We start from the raw sequence: 21,498 nt of genomic DNA on the forward strand, positions 1-21,498 counted from the left end.
GCACACTCTACCAGGGCAGTTAGTGCTTCTTGAGCAGTTCATCACCAAACCTCCATGGCTAAGGTTTGCAAGGCTGCAACATGGTCATCAGTACATACATTCACGAAATTCTACCAAGTGGATGTAAGTCAACAAGAGGATGCCGCCTTCGGGTGCAGTGTTCTGCAGGCAGCAGTATAGGTCGTCACGTCTGACGGCGGTCTGCATTGTTTTTTTGTGTCTCCGTCCCCTCAGATGGCATTGCTTTGGGACATCCCTTACAGTTATTACTGTGGAGCTCTGTGTCCCGTGATGTACGAAAAAAAATAGGATTTTTATAACAGCTTACCTGTAAAATCCTTTTCTTGGAACTACATCATGGGACACAGAGGTTCCTCCCCTCTTTTTTGGGATATGTATATATTACTTTGCTACAAAAACTGAGGTACTCCCTGTGTGGGAGGGGTTATATGGGGAGGGGGACTTCCTGTCTGTAATTATGCCAGTGTCCATCACCTGAAGGTGGCGTATAACCCATACAGTTATTACTGTGGTGCTCTGTGTCCCGTGATGTACTTCCAAGAAAAGGATTTTACAGGTAAGCTGTTATAAAAATCCTATTTTTCTGTTGGTAAGTCTCTTCCCAAAATGCAAAAAAAAGTGTTTTTTTTTTAGAGGCTGAAGCTTGAAAAGTGCTTCTAGCCTAAAAACAGTGTACATGGACACATAGGATAACACAATTTGCTTCTAGGGGCAGAAAAAAACACTCAAAGCAGTTGCTAGGTGCTTAAAAATAAGCTAGTGTGCTTGGAGCCTTATGTTTGTTTTGTTTTTTTTTTTTAAAGTTTGAAGACATTTTTAAAGTTTATGATGATCTGTTCCTTTTTTGTTTGCAACTGGCAAAAAAAATCTAAATTTAAATTTCTTAATGTAAGAATTTTTCATCCACAGCTTTGAGCTCCTTGAGGCTCACATTCTGTATGAAGAGAGGTTGAGTCTATGGCAGCAGAGCTAGAAGCCACAGAGGATGGCTGTTCCACAGACCTTGCAAAGCCCCTCTACCTTCAGTACCTGGAGCGCTCCCTGCGACTGGACCAGTTTCTTCGTCAAACATCTGCTATATTCAATAGAAACATCTCCAGGTATTCACCTGCATGTGAACAAATGACATTTAATTTCCCTGTATATCTTCATTAAAGTTGACAGCAATAATTTTCTATATAAACTATATAGAATTTTTTATCATAAACTTCTGTTTCATGATAATTTAAATGCATGTTGAAGGGAATTTGCTAAGTCTGGAGCTTTCAATTTCAAAGCCTAAAGTGGAACTTCACCCAAAAGGAGAAGTCCTGGTTGTTTGCATTCTCCACTCCTCTTCTGCCACATGTGGCACTTTTTTGGGGGGGGAGGGAGCAGGTACCTGGTTTTGACAGGCTTCACTGCTGGTTTCCTTTAGTTAAGATGCTGGTGCCTGGACCCGGACCCGATTATAGAATCTGGTCAGGTGAGGACAGTGCTGGATCTGTGGTAAGTGTCCTTATAATAAAAGTCAGCAGCTACAGTATTTGTAGGTGCTGACTTTTAATTTTCCGACAACAAAATCCGTTATCAGAAATTCCGATCGTGTGTGCACAATTCCGACGCACAAAATTGCATGCATGCTCGAAATCAAGCAGAAGAGCCGCACTTGCTATTGAACTTCATTTTTCTCGGCTCGTCGTACGTGTTGTACGTCACTGCGTTCTTGACGTTCAGAATTTGCAACAACATTTGTGCGACCGTGTGTACGCAACACAAGTTTCAGCCAACATCCGTCGGAAATAAATCAACGGTTTGGTTGACGGAAATTCCTATCGTCTGTACGTGGAATAATAGTTGTCCTGTAGGCAGTTTCTGTCACCTGAGCTGTGGATCTCTGCAGCTCCTCCAGAATTACCATGGGCCTCTTGGCTGCTTCTCTGAATAATGCTCTCCTTGCCCGGCCTGTCAGTTTAGGTGGATAGCCATGTCTATGGCTTGCAGTTGTGCCATACTCTTTCCATTTTTGGATGATGGATGGAACAGTGCTCCATGAGATGTTCAAAGCTTGGGATATTTTTTTATAACCTAATCCTGCCTTAAACTTCTCCACAACTTTATCACTGACCTGTCTAGTGTGTTCCTTGGCCTTCATGATGCTGTTTGTTCACTAAGGATCTCTAACAAATCTCCTGAGGGCTTCAGAGAACAGCTGTATTTATGCTGAGATTAAATTACACACAGGTGGACTCTATTTACAAATTAGGTGACTTCTGAAGGCAGTTGGTTCCACTAGACTTTAGTTAGGGGTATCAGAAAAAAGGGGACTGAATAGAAATGCACCCCACACTTTTCAGATATTTATTTGTAAAAAATTTTGAAAGCCATTTATGATTTTCCTTTCACTTCACAATTATGTGCCAGTTTGTGTTGGTTTATCACATAAAATCCCAAAAACCCCAAAAAATACACTTACATTTTTGGTTGTAACATGACAAAATGTGGAAAATGTCAAGGGGTATTTTCAGGGCACTTTATTTATATATATATATATATATATATATATATATATATATATATACATATATCCTAATTTACCACAAAAAACTGGGAAAAACTTATTGACCCGAGTATAAGCCGAGGGTGAGAAATGCAGCAGCTACTGTAAGTGGAAAAGAGGGTCAACAATGTCCATCTGCAGCTGCATACCTCCCTGTGTCCTGTGCATACCTCACTGTGTCTGTTGCATACCTCCTGGTGTCCTGTGCATGCCTACCTGTGCAGATCTGCCTACCTCACTGTGTCCTGTGTATACCTGTGCCGATCTGCATGCTCTCTGTGCTCTGTGCATCCCTCCTGTGCCGCTCTCCATCCCTCCTGTGCCGCTCTGCATACACCGATCAGCGTGTCATAAAAACATACGGCGGCCATTCCAGTGTTCAAAAGCCGTGCCTCCTGCTCGTCAATTTCCCAGCAGTCAGTGTTCAGCCTATCACAGACATCCGCTCATCCTCATACTCGAGTATATACGGTGTGTGTGTGTGTGTATATATATATATGTATATATATATATATATATATATATATATATATACAGTAACTCACAAAAGTCAGTACACCCTTCATTTGTGTAAATATTCTATTCTTTCTTTTCATGTGATAACACTGAAGAAATGACACTTTGCTACAATGTAAAGTAGTGAGTGTACTGCTTGTATAACAGTGTAAATTTGCTGTCCCCTCATAACTCAACACACACCCATTAATGTCTAAACCGCTGACAACAAAAGTGAGTACACCCCTAAGTGAAAATGTCCACATTGGGCCCAATTAGCCATTTTCCCTCCCCGGTGCCATGTGACTCGTTAGTGTTACAAGGTCTCAGGTGTGAATGGGGAGCAGGTGTGTTAAATTTGGTGTTATCGCTCTCACTCTCATACTGGTCACTGGAAGTTCAACATGGCACCTCATGGCAAAGAACTCTCTCAGGATCTGAAAAAAAGAATTGTTGCTCTACATAAAGGTGGCCTAGGCTATAAGAAGATTGCCACGACCCTGAAGCTGCAGCACGGTGGCCAAGACCATACAGCGGTTTAACAGGACAGGTTCCACTCAGAACAGGCCTCGCCATGGTCGACCAAAGAAGTTGAGTGTACGTGCTCAGCGTAATATCCAGAGGTTGTCTTTGGGAAATAGACGTATGAGTGCTACCAGCATTGCTGCAGAGGTTGAAGGGGTGGTGGGGTCAGCCTGTCAGTGCTCAGACCATACGCTGCCCACTGCATGAAATTGGTCTGCAAGGCTGTCGTCACAGAAGAAAGCCTCTTCTAAAGAAGATGCACAAGAAAACCCACAAACAGTTTTCTGAAGACAAGCAGACTAAGGACATGGATTACTGGATCCATGTCCTATGGTCTGATGAGACCAAGATTAACTTATTTGCTTCAGATGGTGTCAAGCGTGTGTTGCAGCAACCAGGTGAGGAGTACAAAGACAAGTGTGTCTTGCCTACAGTCAAGTATTGTGGTGGAAGTGTCATGGTCTGGGGCTGCATGAGTGCTGCCAGCACTGGGGAGCTACAGTTCATTGAGGGAACCATGAATGCCAACATGTACTGTGACATACTGAAGCAGAGCATGATCCCCTCCCTTTGAAGACTGGGCTGCAGGACAGTATTCCAACATGATAATGACCCCAAACACACTCCAAGATGACCACTGCCTTGCTAAAGAAGCTGAGGGTAAAGGTGATGGACTGGCCAAGCATGTCTCAAGACCTAAACCCTATTGAGTATCAGTGGGGCATCCTCAAACAGAAGGTGGAGGAGCGCAAGGTCTCTAACATCCACCAGCTCCGTGATGGTGTCATGGAGGAGTGGAAGAGGACTCCAGTGGCAACCTGTGAAGCTCTGGTGAACTCCATGCCCAAGAGGGTTAAGGCAGTGCTGGAAAATAATGGTGGCCACACAAAACATTGACACTTTGGGCCCAATTTGGACATTTTCACTTAGGGGTGTACTCACTTTTGTTGCCAGCGGTTTAGACATTAATGGCTGTGTGTTATTTTGAGGGGACAGCAAATTTACACTGTTATACAGGCTGTGCACTACTTTACATTGTAACAAAGTGTCATTTCTTCAGTGTTGTCACATGAAAAGATAGAATAAAATATTTACAGAAATGTGAGGGGTGTACTCACTTTTGTGAGATACTCTGTGTGTGTGTGTGTGTGTGTGTATATATATATATATATATATATATATATATATATATATATTGGTTTAAGCTAGAAAATGTACCTGCAATTAATACAAACTCGATTTGATATATTTATGCATTTGATTATTATTGGCTGTAAATAAGCGCCTACAGTTGGCAATTTGCAAAAGACATGACCTACACAAGTTTACTAGTTTATCCATTAGCAATGGTTATACTTTTGCATAGAGTAGTGGAAACAAAGAAATAATTGCAACCAAGTTGCAGTATTTAAAGGGCTTGTGTCATTGGGATTTAGTTCAATTCAAGTGGGTTTTGCAATCCCATACAATCTATGGGAAGGCAAATCACATAAAAGTTATTTGCAGGTCGAATGCACTGTCAGTGAATTCTGAATGATCTTGAAATCATGTCAAACCGATGCCGTTGACACAGACCCTAAATAAGAAAAACAAAAGTTCACAACAGTATTGAATTTTTGTGCATTGTTGGATATAATAATTGTAAAATGGGAATTATAGACAGACAGTGCTCATTTTTTATCATGTTTTGGATCTTTTTCACCTAACATGCCTACACCACATTCAGTGATGAGAGTGAGGATGGCTTGGATGAGACCCCCCTGCTTACAGAGTCTGAGGATCCTTCCATGCAGGTGAAGGAGGAGCCCATGTCGCCTCTGCTTGGAGAACTGTCAGGAGAAGTTAATCCAGGACTACCTTCTGTTCACTCGCTCAATGGAGTCCTACAAACAGGTTTGTTTTAAACTTTAAAAGCTGTAACTTCTTTATGCTTCCAGTTGTATGAGAACTCCTTTTCATGCCCAGCATTCTTACCATTTAATTAAGCTACATAGGGCACTACATGCATAATGTGTTGTCATTGCATGTAAAAATGAATGCTGTGTCTATCCCTATTGGTATGACTTGACTGTTAAAATTTGCAGTCACATTGATTGTAACTAACACCACAGGTAGATAATATTTATAATAGTGTTTTGTTGTGGTTAGATTTTTATACAAATGTTTTGTCTCATTATTCTGAAGTGAAGATACAATGTGTTGCATATTGTTCAGACACTTTTAAAAGCAGAACATTTTGAAAAAAAAAATACATTCGTAAAAGGTAAATTGTTGCAGAATAGACTATATCTTTTTTTATTATTATTGTTTATACTGTGCATTATCTCAGAGGAGATAATCGTGTTTTCTCTCTTTAGAGCCAAAATTTGAGCGAGGAAGTTTGTATAACTTTTCAAAGTTAAAGAAAAGTCGAAAGTGGTTAAAGGTAAGTAGTGATGTGACTCCACTTAATCATATTAGATCTCTCTGCTATTGAAGGATACCCTTAACCATTATTTTCCAGCACTGCCTTAACCCACTTGGGCATGGAGTTTACCAGAGCTTCACAGTTTGCCACTGGAGTCCTCTTCCACTCCTCCATGACAACATCACGAAGCTGGTGGATGTTAAAGACCTTGCGCTCCTCCACCTTTCTGTTAAGGATGCCCCACAGATGCTCAATAGGGTTTAGGTCTGGAGACATGCTTGGCCAGTCCATCACCTTTACCCTCAGCTTCTTTAGCAGGGCAGTGGTTGTCTTGGAGGTGTGTTTGGGGTCGTTATTATGTTGGAATACTGCCCTGCGGCCCAGTCTCCAAAGGGAAGGTATCATGCTCTGCTTTAGTATGTCACAGTACATGTTGGCAATCATGGTTGCCTCAATGAACTGTAGCTCCCCAGTGCCGGCAGCACTCCTGCAGCCCCAGACCATGACACTCCCACCACCATGCTTGACTTTAGGCAAGACACACATGTCTTTGTACTCCTCACCTGGTTGCTGCTACACAAGTTTGAAACCATCAGAACCAGATAAGTTAATCTTGGTCTCATCAGACCACAGGACATGGTTCCAGTAATCCATGTTACTAGTCTGCTTGTCTTCAGCAAACTGTTTGCAGGCTTTCTTGTGCAACATCTTTAGAAGAGGCTTCCTTCTGAGATGACAGCCATGCAGACCAATTTGATGCAGTGTGCGGCGTATGGTCTGAGCACTGACAGGCTGACCCCCCACCCCTTCAACCTCTGCAGCAATGCTAGCAGAACTCATATGTCTATTTCCCAAAGACAACCTCTGGATATGATGCTGAGCACATGCACTCAACCTCTTTGGTGGACCATGGCGAGGCCTGTTCTGAGTGGAACCTGTCCTGTTAAACCACTATATGGTCTTGGCCACCGTACTGCAGCTCAGTTTTAGGGTCTTGGCAATCTTTATGTAGAGCAACAATTCTTTTTTTCAGATCCTTAGAGAGTTCTTTGCCATGAGGTGCCATGTTGAACTTCCAGTGACCAGTATGAGAAAGTAAGAGTGATAACACCAAATTTAACACACCTGCTCCCCATTCACACCCGAGACCTTGTAACACTAACGAGTCATATGACACCGGGGAGGGAAAATGGCTAATTGGGCCCAATTTGGACATTTTCACTTAAGGATGTACTCACTTTTGTTGCCAGCGGTTTAGACATTAATGGCTGTGTGTTGAGTTATTTTGAGGGGACAGCAAATTTACACTGTTATACAAGCTGTACACTCACACTCGGCTGTAATTTGTTCAGTATTGTCGCATATAAAGATATAATAAAATGTTTACAAAAATGTGAGGGTTGTACTCACTTTTGTGAGATACTGTATCTATGTTCCACTTTTGACAGCTGGGGGAGTGTGAAGGTGCGTGTTCCCAGCCAGGATACCATGCTGTCTGAAAGCTCTGGTTTCTACTAATGACTGGGAAACAAGCAACATGGTTCCTGATCATGTAATAACCATAACATCTATGAAAACAAACTATGCAGGGTATTTATACATAAATAAATTTGGGTAAAATGATACATGCCACAAGAGAAATGCTAATTTCCTGGTTTTCATGCAGGTTCTCGAGAACCAGTCCTCTAACATGCAAAAATAAAGATCTAAAGTTATCTACTGCATGCATGTTTTTTGTGATTGGTGCTATATATCACTGATTTCCCCTGCAAAAGAAGTTTCTTGACTACAGTAAAAATAAATATTTTAAAATTTTCTGTGACTTTGAAATTCTTTTGATTTGTGTCTTTTAGAGCATTCTGCTAAGTGATGATACCAGTGATTCAGATTCAGTGAGTGATGAAGAAGAGGATGGCTACACTCTTTCTAAAGAGGAGCTTTATAACATGTTGCGGATCCACAAATACACAAAACTTCACCAGAACAAATATCACAAAGACAAAGAGGTACTTCCAAAAGCTCCATTCTTTCTACTGAAAGTACATCTATAGGCAAAACTTATTTTTTTTTTTAATTTTGGATAGCGTAAGAGAGGTGTATAACCCCTGTTTTTTTTTTTTAACCATTTGTGCCCCGTTAGAGCGATTTACCTTCACTTCCTGTCCTTGCCAAAACAGGAAGTGATAGGAAATCCCTGCAAATTAAGGGAATCCCCTGGGGACCTCCAGGTCACCAGGACTATTGTCCCCATTGGAAGATTTCCCCTCCACTATTTTCTGGGGACAACCCAAAATTTGTTTTTCTTTTTTCTTTTTTACTTTCACTTTCAATGCTAATGGTAAACAGGACAAATAGAGAGGATCAATCTCCCTAATGAGGACACAGACAGCAATAAAAACCTACCAGTGGTTTTAATTAATGTACACTACATCCAAAACTAAAGAAAAAGTTTTGCCTTTTGTTATACTTTAATGATTTTAGTAGAATTGTGCAAGTTTATGGATGTCTTATCTCCAGCTTTTTTGTGTTTTGTTAGAATGTCCTGTCCTGATTTATTTGTTAGTTGTTTTCTTCAGAAATGTGTCATTTCATAATGCTACCCATGTCTGTCATTTATGTTAATCTTATTTTGTGGTCCAGCTACAGGGGTATCAGTATTACAGTGCAGGTCTCCTGTCCACCCATGATCCTTTCTATGAACAGCAGCGTCATCTCATAGGGCCAAGAAAGAAAAAAATCAAAGATGAAAAAAAATTTAAGGGTGAGTGAATGAAATCAGATATTCATGAAATGTCATTCTTTATCAGTTTGTTTAAACAAATGGTTGTTGCTTTAAGTAAATCTTTATTGACAGGAAGCACCACAAACGTGATAATTGGCTATTTTGTTAAGAAAAACGTTATCACATAGTAGAAAATGTACACATAATTGTTGCATCATTGTTCAGTGCCATGGTCTGCTTTTAGATTTTGTCACACCTTTAGGGCTCATATACAGTATATGGGGCTGTACAAACGAAAATTTGGTTTGGTTTTCCCATCTGGAAGGCACAGGTGCTGTGTACAGCTGCAGGAATGGCTGTATGTGGATATACAGTTTGCCTTCAGGGTTTTACATCTTTATACTGTATGTGCAAGAGACCTTAAAGGATAAGTTCACCTTTGGGAACATGTAATATGTTTCACCCGTTTCTAGGGTGGAACATGTAATATGTTCTCACTCCTGCAGCCTCTCGCTGATCCCTTCCCCCTCATTGTGACAGCGGGCTGGGGATCCTCTCCCTGCACCCGCTGTCACAATTTGAAAAGAACGTGGCCCTGTGGGGCTCTGCCTACACAGCGGCGTCATTCATTCACAGAGATTTGTGAATGAATGAACTACAAGTACCAATAGCCTCTGTGGCTGGCAGCTTGTAGTTCTCAATGAACTGCCAAGGTGCTAGTGAGCACTCTAGGTAGTTCATTGAATCTTCCTGTTATTGTGTAACTGCCTGTCTGTATGTGGCACAAGAAGACAGATACACTGACAGTCTGCACGAGCCTTAGATTGCACCTGTGATCTGCTGATCACGAGTGCAATGCTTTACAGGCTGCTAGAAAAAATGAAATAATAAATCCTTATTTTTTACCTGCAGAAAAATGTATATTTATTATTATTATTATTATTTTTTTTTTTTTTTAGAAATGTGAACTTATCCTTTAATCACTTTTTTACATCTATTTTATAGCAGTGTACAACTGGTATGTGTTTTAAATTGAAGTGTGATAATACAGATTATACCTTCAGTAAAATTAGATACCTAATCTGTCCATTTATATGACTTTGCAAGCAAGTTTAATGTATGGGCTCAAATGCACACCTGAAAAGCAGTTACTTTTGCATTCTAAAGCATGCATTTTGAATTACTTTAAAAACAAATTTTTAGCCCTTTGTATACCACAGACATTAACTGTGATAGAAGCACATCCTTTAAAAGTGTGTACTTGTCTCAGTACAGAGCACTAAGTGTAATTTCTGTCTGCTGCCTCATTCCCCTGCTATCTGTATGAGTCATGTCTGACAAGTTTCCTGAACCGAAGAGTTCAAAGGTGACAGGGGACAGAACTCCAGCACACAGCCTGTGATGACAGCCACAGCTATGTTTCTGTGTGAAGGGTGTTTGTCTTCCGTCCAATCTTCTCACTGAGCTCCGCAGAGTGTAACTTCAGCTCCCTGTCCCCTGCTTTCTGGAAGCTCATCCAAGCTGTACTAATTCTGAGCTTTGAATGGATGCAATGTAGAGAAAGAGGGCTGCAGATAACCATGTACAATTTATGTAGGAGGATTTGTTTTATCTTTGTGCATAATCTGAGGCCAGTCACTTTGCTGGGCATATATGTGAGGGTTTACAACACCACATTCCTAAAAAAATATCACTCTTCCCCTTTGCTTCCTAAAGCTAAGCTTAAAAAAGTGAAGAAAAGAAGACGGAGAGAAGAAGATCTTTCTGAAGATGAGTCTCCTCATAGACACCACCGCACTAAAGTGTTTGCAAAGTTCTCCCATGATGCTCCAACTCCTATAGTGAAGAAGAAGCACATGACACTAGAACAGCTTAATGCTCGTCGCAGAAAAGTCTGGCTCACTATCGTAAAGAAAGAATTGCCAAAGGTAGATGGGGGGGTGGGAGATTCAGATTTGGGTAGGCTATTAGATTTTTGTCATGCATTATGACGTGATAGCAAGGGAATGCTGTGTGTCCCCCTAAAGCTGATCTCCAGGCAGATATAAAGGACACAGTTTAATAGGGCTCTTTATTCATTAATATATCCATAAATGTAAGCAGTCTAGTTACCTGCATTTGAGTTGGTATGAGTCTTTTGAAATCCCTGTACAACAGAGTTCTGACAGGGAAGTCTGTTGATTGTACTGCAGTGCACATATGCTAATAAGAAACATCCTAATAGGAGAAGAGAGCAGCGTGACTTAGAATATAGCTCAGCGGTCTCCTGCTTCCTTCTAGCACTGTCTATTCACAGACCAAAAGAGGCAAAAGACCTGTAAGTGTTACTAAACTGCAGCGGAAAAGAATTGGGTCTTCTGTCCTGTCCTACAAGGCTGTATAGAGTGGTAGAGCTGTGTAAATCTCAAGACTGGATGGAAAGAAATTGAAATCCCTTGGTAGGTAAAATAGCTCCTTTATACAGTATGTATTTCATCTATATATTTAGCTATTTGCCTGCGCTGCTACTTTAATACTGTGGCCTAATTATACAACAGTTGACTGGAAATCTAAGTTATTCACTATGTTTGCTCCAAATGGCCAGACTTCCAGCTTGATGTTCTTGTTCCAAGCAGGTTGCATGCCATTCTTTTTAGGGAAACATGGAGCAAACCATTATTTGAACACTGCTCTTATAGAAAACCACAAGCCATAGTGGAAAAGAGAAGTTCTGTCTTTTTTTAATATGCAGTGTACACCCTAGCTACAGTTGCTTTGTTTTTTGAATATACAGTATTTGTGCATTACAATGACCTGTTCGTACCCCTTGGATCCCAAGTCTAACCTGTACACTGTCCAATGCAAGATTAACTCCTGCCCTGGTCGTTTTGTTCTCAGATGGAAATTAAGGGCCACTTTGTTGCCGGGGCCTAGAACCTAAGTATCTCCACACGGATCAATTTAAAGATTAATACATATACTTGGGCTGTCTGCATTTCAGCACCGTTGATATATAAGGTGATATTAAAGGCTTTTTTAATTTTTTTTTTTTAATAACAAACATGTCTTACTCACCTGCTCTGTGCAGTGGTTTTGCACAGAGCAGCCCCAATCCTCCTTTTCTCAAGTCCCTTGTGTCCCCCGCCAGCTCTTGGCAGCTTGCAATGGGGGCACCCAAGCAGGCTCATTCCTGAGCCAGGGCTCGGTGTATCTATTCACACACAGAGCTGTGGCTCTGCCGCACCTCCTCTCTCTCCTCATTGGCTCACTGGCTCTTGCTGCTGTCTCACCCAATGAGACGGGAGAGTGCCCAGGGAGCCAAGGCTCTTGTGCACATTCCTGGATCAAGATGGGGCTCAGGTAAGTATTTGAGGGGGGGCTGTTGCACAGAGAAGGTTTTTTTACCTTCATGCATTCTGAAAACCTTGAGCCTTTAGAACCACTTTAAGAAAGGTTTGGGCCAGGTCAGCTTAGAGCAGAACTCTGAATATTTAGCCCACCACCCCCTGGTGCTCTCCTAGGTATTTTTTACTTAAAAAAAGCAAACACCTTTGCAATTTTTTTTTTTTACAGTCTGTATAGTCTTGCAGTTCTGCCCTTTACAATGTCTGTCAAGTCTTAATTTTCCACGCTCCATGCCCTTACATAAGGTTTGATCTCACAGGAGATGATTTTAACAGCTGTAATAAAAGAATACAAAAAGCTGCAAGAGATGGGCTGAGCCCCAAGAAACAGTCAACTCTTTCAATCCAGGCACAATATAATTTTTGACACATTTGCAGACAGCCCTGATCAGTTTATTTGTGTTTTTCAATCAAGATGATGCAGCACATCTCTCAAAGCCAGTGTAATATTACATGTGGAGAATTGGAGAGTGTCTAGCAATTTTGTTTTCTTACTTTACAGAGTTCCTTGCCCACAGCATCTGCGGGATACAGGTCCATAATAGATATGTCCAGGTAACCGAAAATACCCATAAGAGGGTTGCACTTCAAGGAAGGATCAAATGCCATATCTAGCAGGGAGAAAACGTGACCGTATCGGTGCACTTTTGGGTATCTCCATAGAAGAAGAATAAGATCTGCACCATCCCTCCCACATTTACTAGAGTTAGACTCTGTATGCAGTCTGATATTAAACAGAAACAGATGCATGCAATATGTAATATGCAGGATAAAGAATTAAGACAGTCTGCCTGACTATGAAAAATAAAACCCTTTTTTTTTAATACAAGAAGGGGTTGGGGGGTAAAAATAAATAAATGAAAATGGCGTTCCACTTTTAAGTTTATCAATTTCAAAGCTGTAAAATATCTAGTTGTACTACAATATTAAAAATTTGAAAAGATGTGTAAGCAATTGTAAAATAAAGAGGAATGTGACAATCAGTATTTATGTTTTGCACTGTTGGGGTTCTTTTGTTGTATCATAAACCCTTTTAATAATTATTTAACAATTTTTTCAGGCCTACAAGCAAAAGGTCTCAGCCCGCAATTTACTGTTAACAAACAGCAAAAAGGTATACCTTCCCTACACTATCATTTTTTGGACAAAGTTCTAATTTGCTTGTATTGTTCTATTTAATATAATAATACTATTATTTATTTGGATGCGAAATTTAATACTGATGCATAGATATAATACTTAAGGTAAGTATAAGATGCTCGCTTCATGGAAATAAGGATAGAAGGGGTTAATTTGGTGAATTATTTGAATTATCTTATTTGTGATTTCTATTGCGCATTAGGTACATGCTCTTTTAATTAACAGAGTTGCAGAATAAATATACAATTTTTTTTTTTTTTTGTTAGCTGGCTCATAGAGTATACATAAATATACTTTTTTTTTTTCTGTTAGCTGGCTCATCAATGCATGCGGGAAGTTCGCAGAGCTGCTATTCAAGCACAGAAGAATTGCAAGGAAACACTTCCTAGAGCACGTAGGTTAATGAAGGAAGTGTCGCTGTACTGGAAAAAATATGACAAGGTGGAGAAAGAGCATCGTAAACGGGCAGAAAAAGAAGCCCTTGAACAGCGCAAATTGGATGAGGAAATGAGAGAGGTAAAGGAATTAATTGTTTATTTTGTTTAATGCAGAAATATACTGTGCATGGAGCTGCTGGATACCAGACCCAGTGAATGTATCCCTACCAAGATTAGTCTGTCCAGTGGCCACCAGCCTGTACAGTATATTCCAGTTTGCCATACCACAGCTAAAAAGGTGGGTAGCAATTATAATTTCTTACTTGTTCATTGTGGGACACTGGCAAACAGAAAAAAATATATATTGTGAGCCAGCCAAGGAACCTCCTTTCTACTATGAGCATGCCTCAGTTTTTTTTTCTAGTGTGCTAGGAGGACTGACCTAATATTTTACTAGTACGTTTTTTGTCTTTGATTTTTCTTCAATCAAGATATTTGTCTGCACCTCTGCTAGCGGTTTCCCCTCAAGTCAACAACTATCTGGTGTGGTCATCCCCAGCATGGCTTTTGGTGTAGTACTGCATCCAGACCCTCTTCACTAGATGTTGCAGGAATAGCCTTGAAGTGACCTTCAGGCACTGGCTTTCACGTGGAACACTTTCCAGACTCTGTTATGGTAAAAGTTATTTATACTCTGAGTCAGTCTGTGGATAGTGTAGGAAAGGAACAAAGAGCAACAGAGAACATAGACCTGAAGTGTGCCTGGGTCACGTGGTCAGTATGCCTAAAAGGGGGCATACCCAAGTATGAAATGAAATAAAATGAAAAAAAGAAAGGGAATGGGTGGGTGGGACACGAGATCCTACGACCACAGGGAAGGAGGCAAAGGAGGGCAGGCTTTATGCAGCCTGACTCCTCCTACAATTACAGGCTGACCTGCGGTCAGCCTTACACTTGTACTCGGAGTCAATCTCTGGATAGTGTAGGAAAGGAACAAAGAGCAACAGAGAACATAGACCTGAAGTGTGCCTGGGTCACGTGGTCAGTATGCCTAAAAGGGGGCAAAAATAAACCCAGTAGGATGAAAGCTTTGACAGCCAGATTTATTACCCACTGAATTAACGTACAATCTGCCAAATTGACAACCGCTTGTGGCATCTCAAAAGTGGCTCTGGGACATACCCAGAGAAACAAGACGACCTCCACCTACCCAAATACCAAATAAGGGCCGAGGCCCCCTTGCACAAATTCACAGAAGCTGCTCCTATCTTGCATGAACGCCAAAGTATGCCTTAGGGTCCAGACCAAAAAAGGGTGGCAATGAAGTATGCATTGAGCTACGGAGAGGGGAGCGCTAGGAAAAGGCAACCGAGGACCATCCCTGGGTTTATAAGATGTAGCACTGCCGAGCTGGTTTAAACCAACACCGGGCACCACGCCTTGCCAGGCTCCAAAAACCTGATGACAGTGCCGCCACCCGATTGTTGCGTCTTGCGAGCATGCAGATGTAACAGAAAAGGCTGGGGTGCAAAACCCGTTGATTTGGCCAAAAGTAAGTGAGACCCTAGGCCAGAAGAGCAACTCCCCTGGCCCTCAGGACTCCCAAAAGGCCGGGTATAGCGCTGCCTTGAGCACCAAGCTGGAATCCAACGCAAAGGAGACATTGAGAGCATGACAGATACGACACGAAAAAAATGACCCATGATGTGAAGTCTGCTGAGCACAGCAGGAGGGCTACTCTTCAGGATCCCTGAGGACAGCTTAAAAAGAGTGCGCAGAAAATAAAGAAAGGCCTGTCGGGGTCTACCAACAACATGAAATGCTGAGTCCCAGCCAGATACGCCCCGATAGTGCTGTAGGCCGATGTGAGTTAAAAGAGACAAAAAACCAAGTAGGAACTGGATGTTAAACGTCATGACGGGGAAAATTTTGACTGGAAAACACCCCAAGCAGTGTCATGAGCCTTCCTGGTATTTAAAATAAAGACTTAACGATCAAGGCTGCTGCGTTAGCCAAATAGAAATCCAATCCATCACAAATACTGGAAACCAAAGAGAAGGCGTGATGCCAGCATCTGCGTCCGAGACCTGAGCCTACTGATACTGGCCTAGGGACTGAGAAGGTTCCGGAATCCACTAAAGCCCCTGAGCCCGTAAAGGCTGCTGGAGCTGCCATAGGCTGACTTACCAATAGTTCCATACTTTTGCCAATCCTGGCCGGATGTAGCTAGGAAATAAAAGGTAGTGTGCATTTGGGACAGGGAAGAAACCGCAGTCAGCTGGGTAACCTACTCCGCACTTGCGCTCAACGAGCAAGGGAACAGTAACTTAAAAACTGGGCTTTCCGCGCCGAAGCCGGGAAAGCAATCCACTGCGTAGGAGTACTGCCATCGGGTCAAGAATTGAAGCTAGCTGAGTGTGAAAAAATGAAGCCTTGGGACAGACCAGGTTCTGAGAGAGGGTGAGCCACTGTGCCCTGACCCAACCAGCTGGAGAAGGAGGGAAAGAAGCGAAGACCCCAATATCCGCTGCTTGAGACATGTCCTGCAAAAAACGGAATTTGCAACCTGAAAACGTATCCAGGTGCTGAAGTAAGTGGTAAGATGTAAATTTATAAAGCAGAACCGAGATAAGAATGTAACCTGAATAAGAAGAATTGCTGCTGCCCATGCCAATTAAAACCGACCAACTCAACCGAGAGGACAAAACATATGAACGGTACCCCGCAAAATGATGAAAATAGTAACCATGAACTGAGTGGAAGTGACACACCACTGGGACAGCAACATGAACTGCGAGAAAAAACGTGAGCAGACTGAGAAACCTGCGCCAGGAACGTAAGCTGCGTGAATGAACGAAACACATGAAGCTGTGTAGAGCTGAAGAAAACGTGAGCAGCATGAGTACCGAGGCTGCCAGAAAACTGCAACTACATGAGAAACGCCTGTAGCACGAGAACGTGAATTGATGAACAGCGTGAGAAACATGAGAAACAAGAGCAACATTGGGAAAACATGAGAAACCTGGGAAAACGAGAGAAACATAAAAAATGTGAGTTTAGCATAGAAACAACAAATTGCATGAGAAACGAAAATTGCATGAGAAACGAAAATTGCATGAGAAACGTAAATTGCATGAGAAAAATTAAATTGCATGAGAAAATGTAAATTGCATGAGAAACGTGAGTTTGTACGAAATACATAAGCAGCGTAAGAACAGATGAGGAGACTTAGGATTAGCGCAGCACCACCCATTTATATCTAAGTGAATAAGCTACAAACCCTAAGGTATTTGGATAAATAAAATTAAATTAGCTAAAAATACATCTAGCATCAACATAAAAGGAGCCAATACTGGTGGTAAATGGCAATGGCCAAAATATGGTTAATAAAAATATATCATAAATGTGTACATAAAACCATAAAATTAGTGTATCACCATAACATTTTAGCTCACTGACAATAAGTGAAATAAAAGCCTCTTCATAAGGTGCAGATACAAATAAAACATGTGATTAGCACTGTGTGCAAAAACAGCTCATAAGGTGACAGTGTGCAGCATTGTATCCAAATAAGTACAACATGGATCCCAAACAAATTGAAACAACGTGCATCACATAGGTGATACTGTGCAAAAAAAATAATAAAAAAAAATTCAAACAAATTAAACTAAAATAATCTACAATCACATTCAAAAGTGCTCAAATAAACAAGTCCTTCAGTAAATTCAGAAAGTGACAGCAACGTCCTAGCATGCAATCATTGCAATTAAAGTGCTCAGAGTGGATCAAATCATGTGCATCTTCGTGTATACACACACAGGTGGGTATTGGCCCCTTACCTTAGGGTAATAGGGCAACAGCATATGACCAATAAGCCTTTAGTAGTGTCCACCTAGGGGCTCCAGCGCATCCCTCACGGTCCTACATCCGGGGTAAGGCTCCCTCAGGAGTAAGATAAGGGAGTATGTAGATGACAAAGCAAGAAGGATCCCAATAGTGTAATACCCTTTTTTGATAAAAGGGTAGCTTTTATCAAGTATAATAGGGTACTCACATAAAAATGAATAAACAGCGTTAAAATCCAACGAGCGGCGAGCTCGTGAGCCTCTAGCAGTAGTACAGCCTGTCCTATCCCTATGCGTGACGTCACACCACACGTGACTTCATTAGGGGATGTATACAGGCTAAAAAAGTGTCTTTAAATAGTCAAGTAATGGCCGGCAATGGGCGGCCATTTTCCCGAAGACCGCTATTCTGTATTGCGGTGGCCATTTTCCTAGAGTCACCATGGCGCGGCCATTGTATGTGATGTGCGCCGGCCATAGCATCAGCTGACTCACAGGGCCAATGGGCAATGTAGAACCAATACAAACATCTAATACTGTCAGCAGCGGGGGACAGATGTTAACATATCAGCCTAGGACACTCTGGATACAGACGTTAAACAAAAGAAATACTAGCAGATGGGAATTAAATTTAAATAGGGCTGGAAGTATAATGGTTAACAGATAGATGTGATTATCTTTAAACAAAAAAGAAAGAAAACAACCGAAGACATAGACCCTCGGTGAATCTTAAAATTAGCTAATCCCGTCATATACTGAAGACGGAGACAATAATTAATTAAACAATATATATTAAAAAAATATAAAAAAATATGTATCGCTCTACAAAAAAACGGGAGAGAGAGGCAGCAGTACTGATAGTAGGCTCACGTCAAACAACAATATTCAGCCTACATATATATGCCCTAAACCGAATTCATAAGTAACATATACATTCAAATGCCAGGGATCATACTCTAAAACCAAAAAATAAAAAATAGAGTGGAGTAAATAAAATTAAATAGATAAATTGATCAATTAGGAGTGAATAAATGGGATAGAAACCAGCTAGTATGCATAAACCTAATTCACAGGGACAGAAAGCTAGCTGCAGGTGTGTAAATGGTAGGATAAAATAAGCGGGATATGTGTCCATGCATAGATGCCCCTTATCCATTCCTTAATATTTCTAGAGTAAATTTGAATGGATGACTCATTTTCAATCCTAAATAAAATCTCGGTGAAGAATAGTAAGTAGATAACAGATAAAAGATAAATGAACATATCACTAGGCAGTTATTTAAAAGCGGGCAGGAAATGGATAAATTCTAAAAAGAATTTTAAAAATCACTCAGGAAGCAGTTGAGGTCAAATTCGATATTTAGGCCACGGGGCCAGAAAGTATCCAAGGTGAAGATCCATTTGGATTCCAATCTACTTAGGGTTCTCACCTTATGACCCCCCCCACCAGTGTTTGATATATGGTGTAATACCCCAAAACCTAAGGTGGGTGGGATCTTTATTATGGCAGGTCAGAAAGTGTTTTGAGACACAATGTTTGTCATAGCCATTGAGAATATTTTTGACATGTTCTTTAATACGTACTCTCAAGGGTCTTTTCATCCGACCCACATACTGAAGGCCACAGCTACATTCAAGGGAGTATACCGCCCCTTCAGTATTACAACAAATGAAATCTTTGATGTTGTAGCTATCTCCCGTGCTGGTTGAAGTGAAATGAAACACTTTTTCATTTGGGCGTTTGGTCCTCAAGCAAGCAAAACATCTTTTGCACGGAAAAAATCCATTACCAGTAAAAAAAAGAAAAAGGTTTCTTGGGTGGATCCACAACATTTTTAACAACTAAATCCCTGATCGTGGGTGCCCTTTTATATATAAATTTCGGGTTCCTAGGGAGAATTCCTTGTAGCTGTCTATCCGCCAGCAGGATATGCCAGTGGCGTTTGATTATCCTTTCTATTTTCCTATGTTGCACATTAAAATCTAGTATCAGTGGTATTCCTTCAACTGAATTTTTTTGTGTAGTCTTTTCTTTAATCAGTTCTTTCCGATCAATCTTTGAAATGTCAGCGATCTTGGTCCTAACAAATTGGCGATCGTAACCTTTAGAGATAAACCTCTCACCCATTTTTTCGGCTTGTTCAAAATACGTTTCTATTTTGGTACAATTTCTCTTTATCCGCATCAGTTGGCCTTTCGGAATATTAAAAATCCAGTTTTTGTGATGACAGCTTTCTATTGGGAGGTAACTGTTCCTATCGACGCCCTTAAAGTGCGTCTTAGTGCTAAATATGGAGTTGTCTAATGAAATCTCCAGATCCAAGAATTTTATTCTCTTCGGACTGACATCCCAGGTAAGTACAATATTTCTATCGTTCTTATTCAATTGTTCAAGGAACTCAATTAGCTTACTTGCTTCTCCATTCCACAGTATAAAGATGTCGTCAATATATCTTTTGTATATAACTAGCTCACTTGGCTGCTCATTAAAGACATTATATTCCTCCCATTGTGCCATGAAAAGGCCAGTAAGCTTGGGGCAAATCTTGCTCCCATAGCAACTCTGGTCTGTTGATGGTAATATGACTTATTGTACCAGAAGTAGTTATTTTTTAAAACGAAATCTAGGCACTTGATCAGGAACTTCCTCTGCATGCACGGGAGCATGGTGAATTTCCTCAGGCCCCATTTTGCCGCCTCGCATGCCCGATGGTGGGGGATGATCGTATATAGGGATGACACATCCGCAGTGGCCATAACCCATGATCTTTCTCCACCTGGAATGTTTTCTATGATTTGCAACATCTCTTTGCTATCTTTCAGATAAGCTTCTGTTTTCTGGACTGCTGGCTGTAGAAAGGTATCAATGTACTGGCCCATCCTAGATGTCAGTGACTCAATGCCATTGACTATCGGCCTAGGTGGTGGATCTGTTCTATTTTTATGGATTTTAGGTAATAGATAGATGATTGGCGTACGACAAGAATCTGGTATGAGGAATCTTGCTTCTTTTTTGTTGAGTATGGACTTCTTTGCCCCCAAGTGAACAACTTGCTCTAGTACCTTCCGGCACCCAAATACAGGGTTCTTCAATAACTTGGTATATGTATTGGTATCATCCAGCATCAGGGTCATCGAGTTGTGGTACTGTTCTTTTGAGAGGATCACAATCCCACCTCCCTTATCCGCTGGGCGAATAACAATATCCCGCCTATTTGTCAACTTACTTACATCAATATGTTTACTATCTTTTGTTGGAGGGTTAAAAACAGATTTGTTCCTGAGTGAACTATGTAGGATGCCATCATTTGCGGGCTCTACTAATTTAGGTATCGGAGGGTTGCCTGCTATGTATTTCTAAATATTCAACTTTCGTATAAATTTCTGGATCCCAATATAGGTCTCAAATTTATTGAGATTTTTTGTGGGTGCATATTTCAACCCTTTATCTAGTACCCCAACTTCTTCATGTGTCAATGCCTGGCCACTGAGGTTAAAGATCCCCTCTCCTTTTACTCTCTCTTTCTTTTGTTGTCTCTTGCCGGATCTTCGTCCTCTCTTCTTTCTGGACTTTTTCTTGGGCCGCGCATCTCGTCTGGGTTTCTCACCGGGTGATTCTCTCTGCTCCGGTCTAAAAAAGGCCTATTCGATTCTTGGTCACCATAAGGTGGGGGGTACGGTCTGGTTGGTCTTTCTTCTCCTTCTCTATTCATCAAGGGGGCATAGTAATTATAGGTAGGGAATGGACTTCGTTCATCCGATCGATAATTTCTCTGCGGCGGGCCTCTTCTATCTTCATATCCATATTCCTGCATGGGACTCCTATCTCTTGGTCTATAGTATTCCGACTCTCTGTTGTCTCTGTATTCTTGCATGGGTCTCCTCTGATCTCTATATTCGTACAGTGGACCTCTAAAATCTCGTTCCCCGTATGGTGGTCTATGCCAGTTATTCCTATTTTGGGGTCTTCTATTATTTTTCCAGTAATGGGGTCTTCTCCCTCCATTTTGTGGTGTCCGATAATTTTGTTGAGGCCTCCTCTCA

The 21,498-nt window shown here is 41.1% G+C and overlaps 1 protein-coding gene across 2 annotated transcripts in view; it reads left to right on the forward strand.

Annotated features, from left to right (window-relative positions):
• INO80 (INO80 complex ATPase subunit) overlaps positions 1-21,498 on the forward strand; it is a 357,091-nt gene that overhangs the window by 64,931 nt on the left and 270,662 nt on the right. For both annotated transcript variants that reach the window (XM_073609688.1, XM_073609689.1), the window contains exons 2-9: positions 931-1,121; positions 5,307-5,473; positions 5,938-6,005; positions 7,841-7,993; positions 8,628-8,748; positions 10,426-10,637; positions 13,153-13,206; positions 13,545-13,748. In XM_073609688.1, the coding sequence (XP_073465789.1) occupies positions 979-1,121; positions 5,307-5,473; positions 5,938-6,005; positions 7,841-7,993; positions 8,628-8,748; positions 10,426-10,637; positions 13,153-13,206; positions 13,545-13,748 (1,122 nt within the window). In that variant the 5' untranslated portion in view covers positions 931-978. The remainder of the gene's footprint in view (positions 1-930; positions 1,122-5,306; positions 5,474-5,937; positions 6,006-7,840; positions 7,994-8,627; positions 8,749-10,425; positions 10,638-13,152; positions 13,207-13,544; positions 13,749-21,498) is intronic.

This window comes from Aquarana catesbeiana, linkage group LG13, assembly GCF_042186555.1.
Source record: "Aquarana catesbeiana isolate 2022-GZ linkage group LG13, ASM4218655v1, whole genome shotgun sequence".
In the NCBI taxonomy this organism is placed as follows: domain Eukaryota; kingdom Metazoa; phylum Chordata; class Amphibia; order Anura; family Ranidae; genus Aquarana; species Aquarana catesbeiana.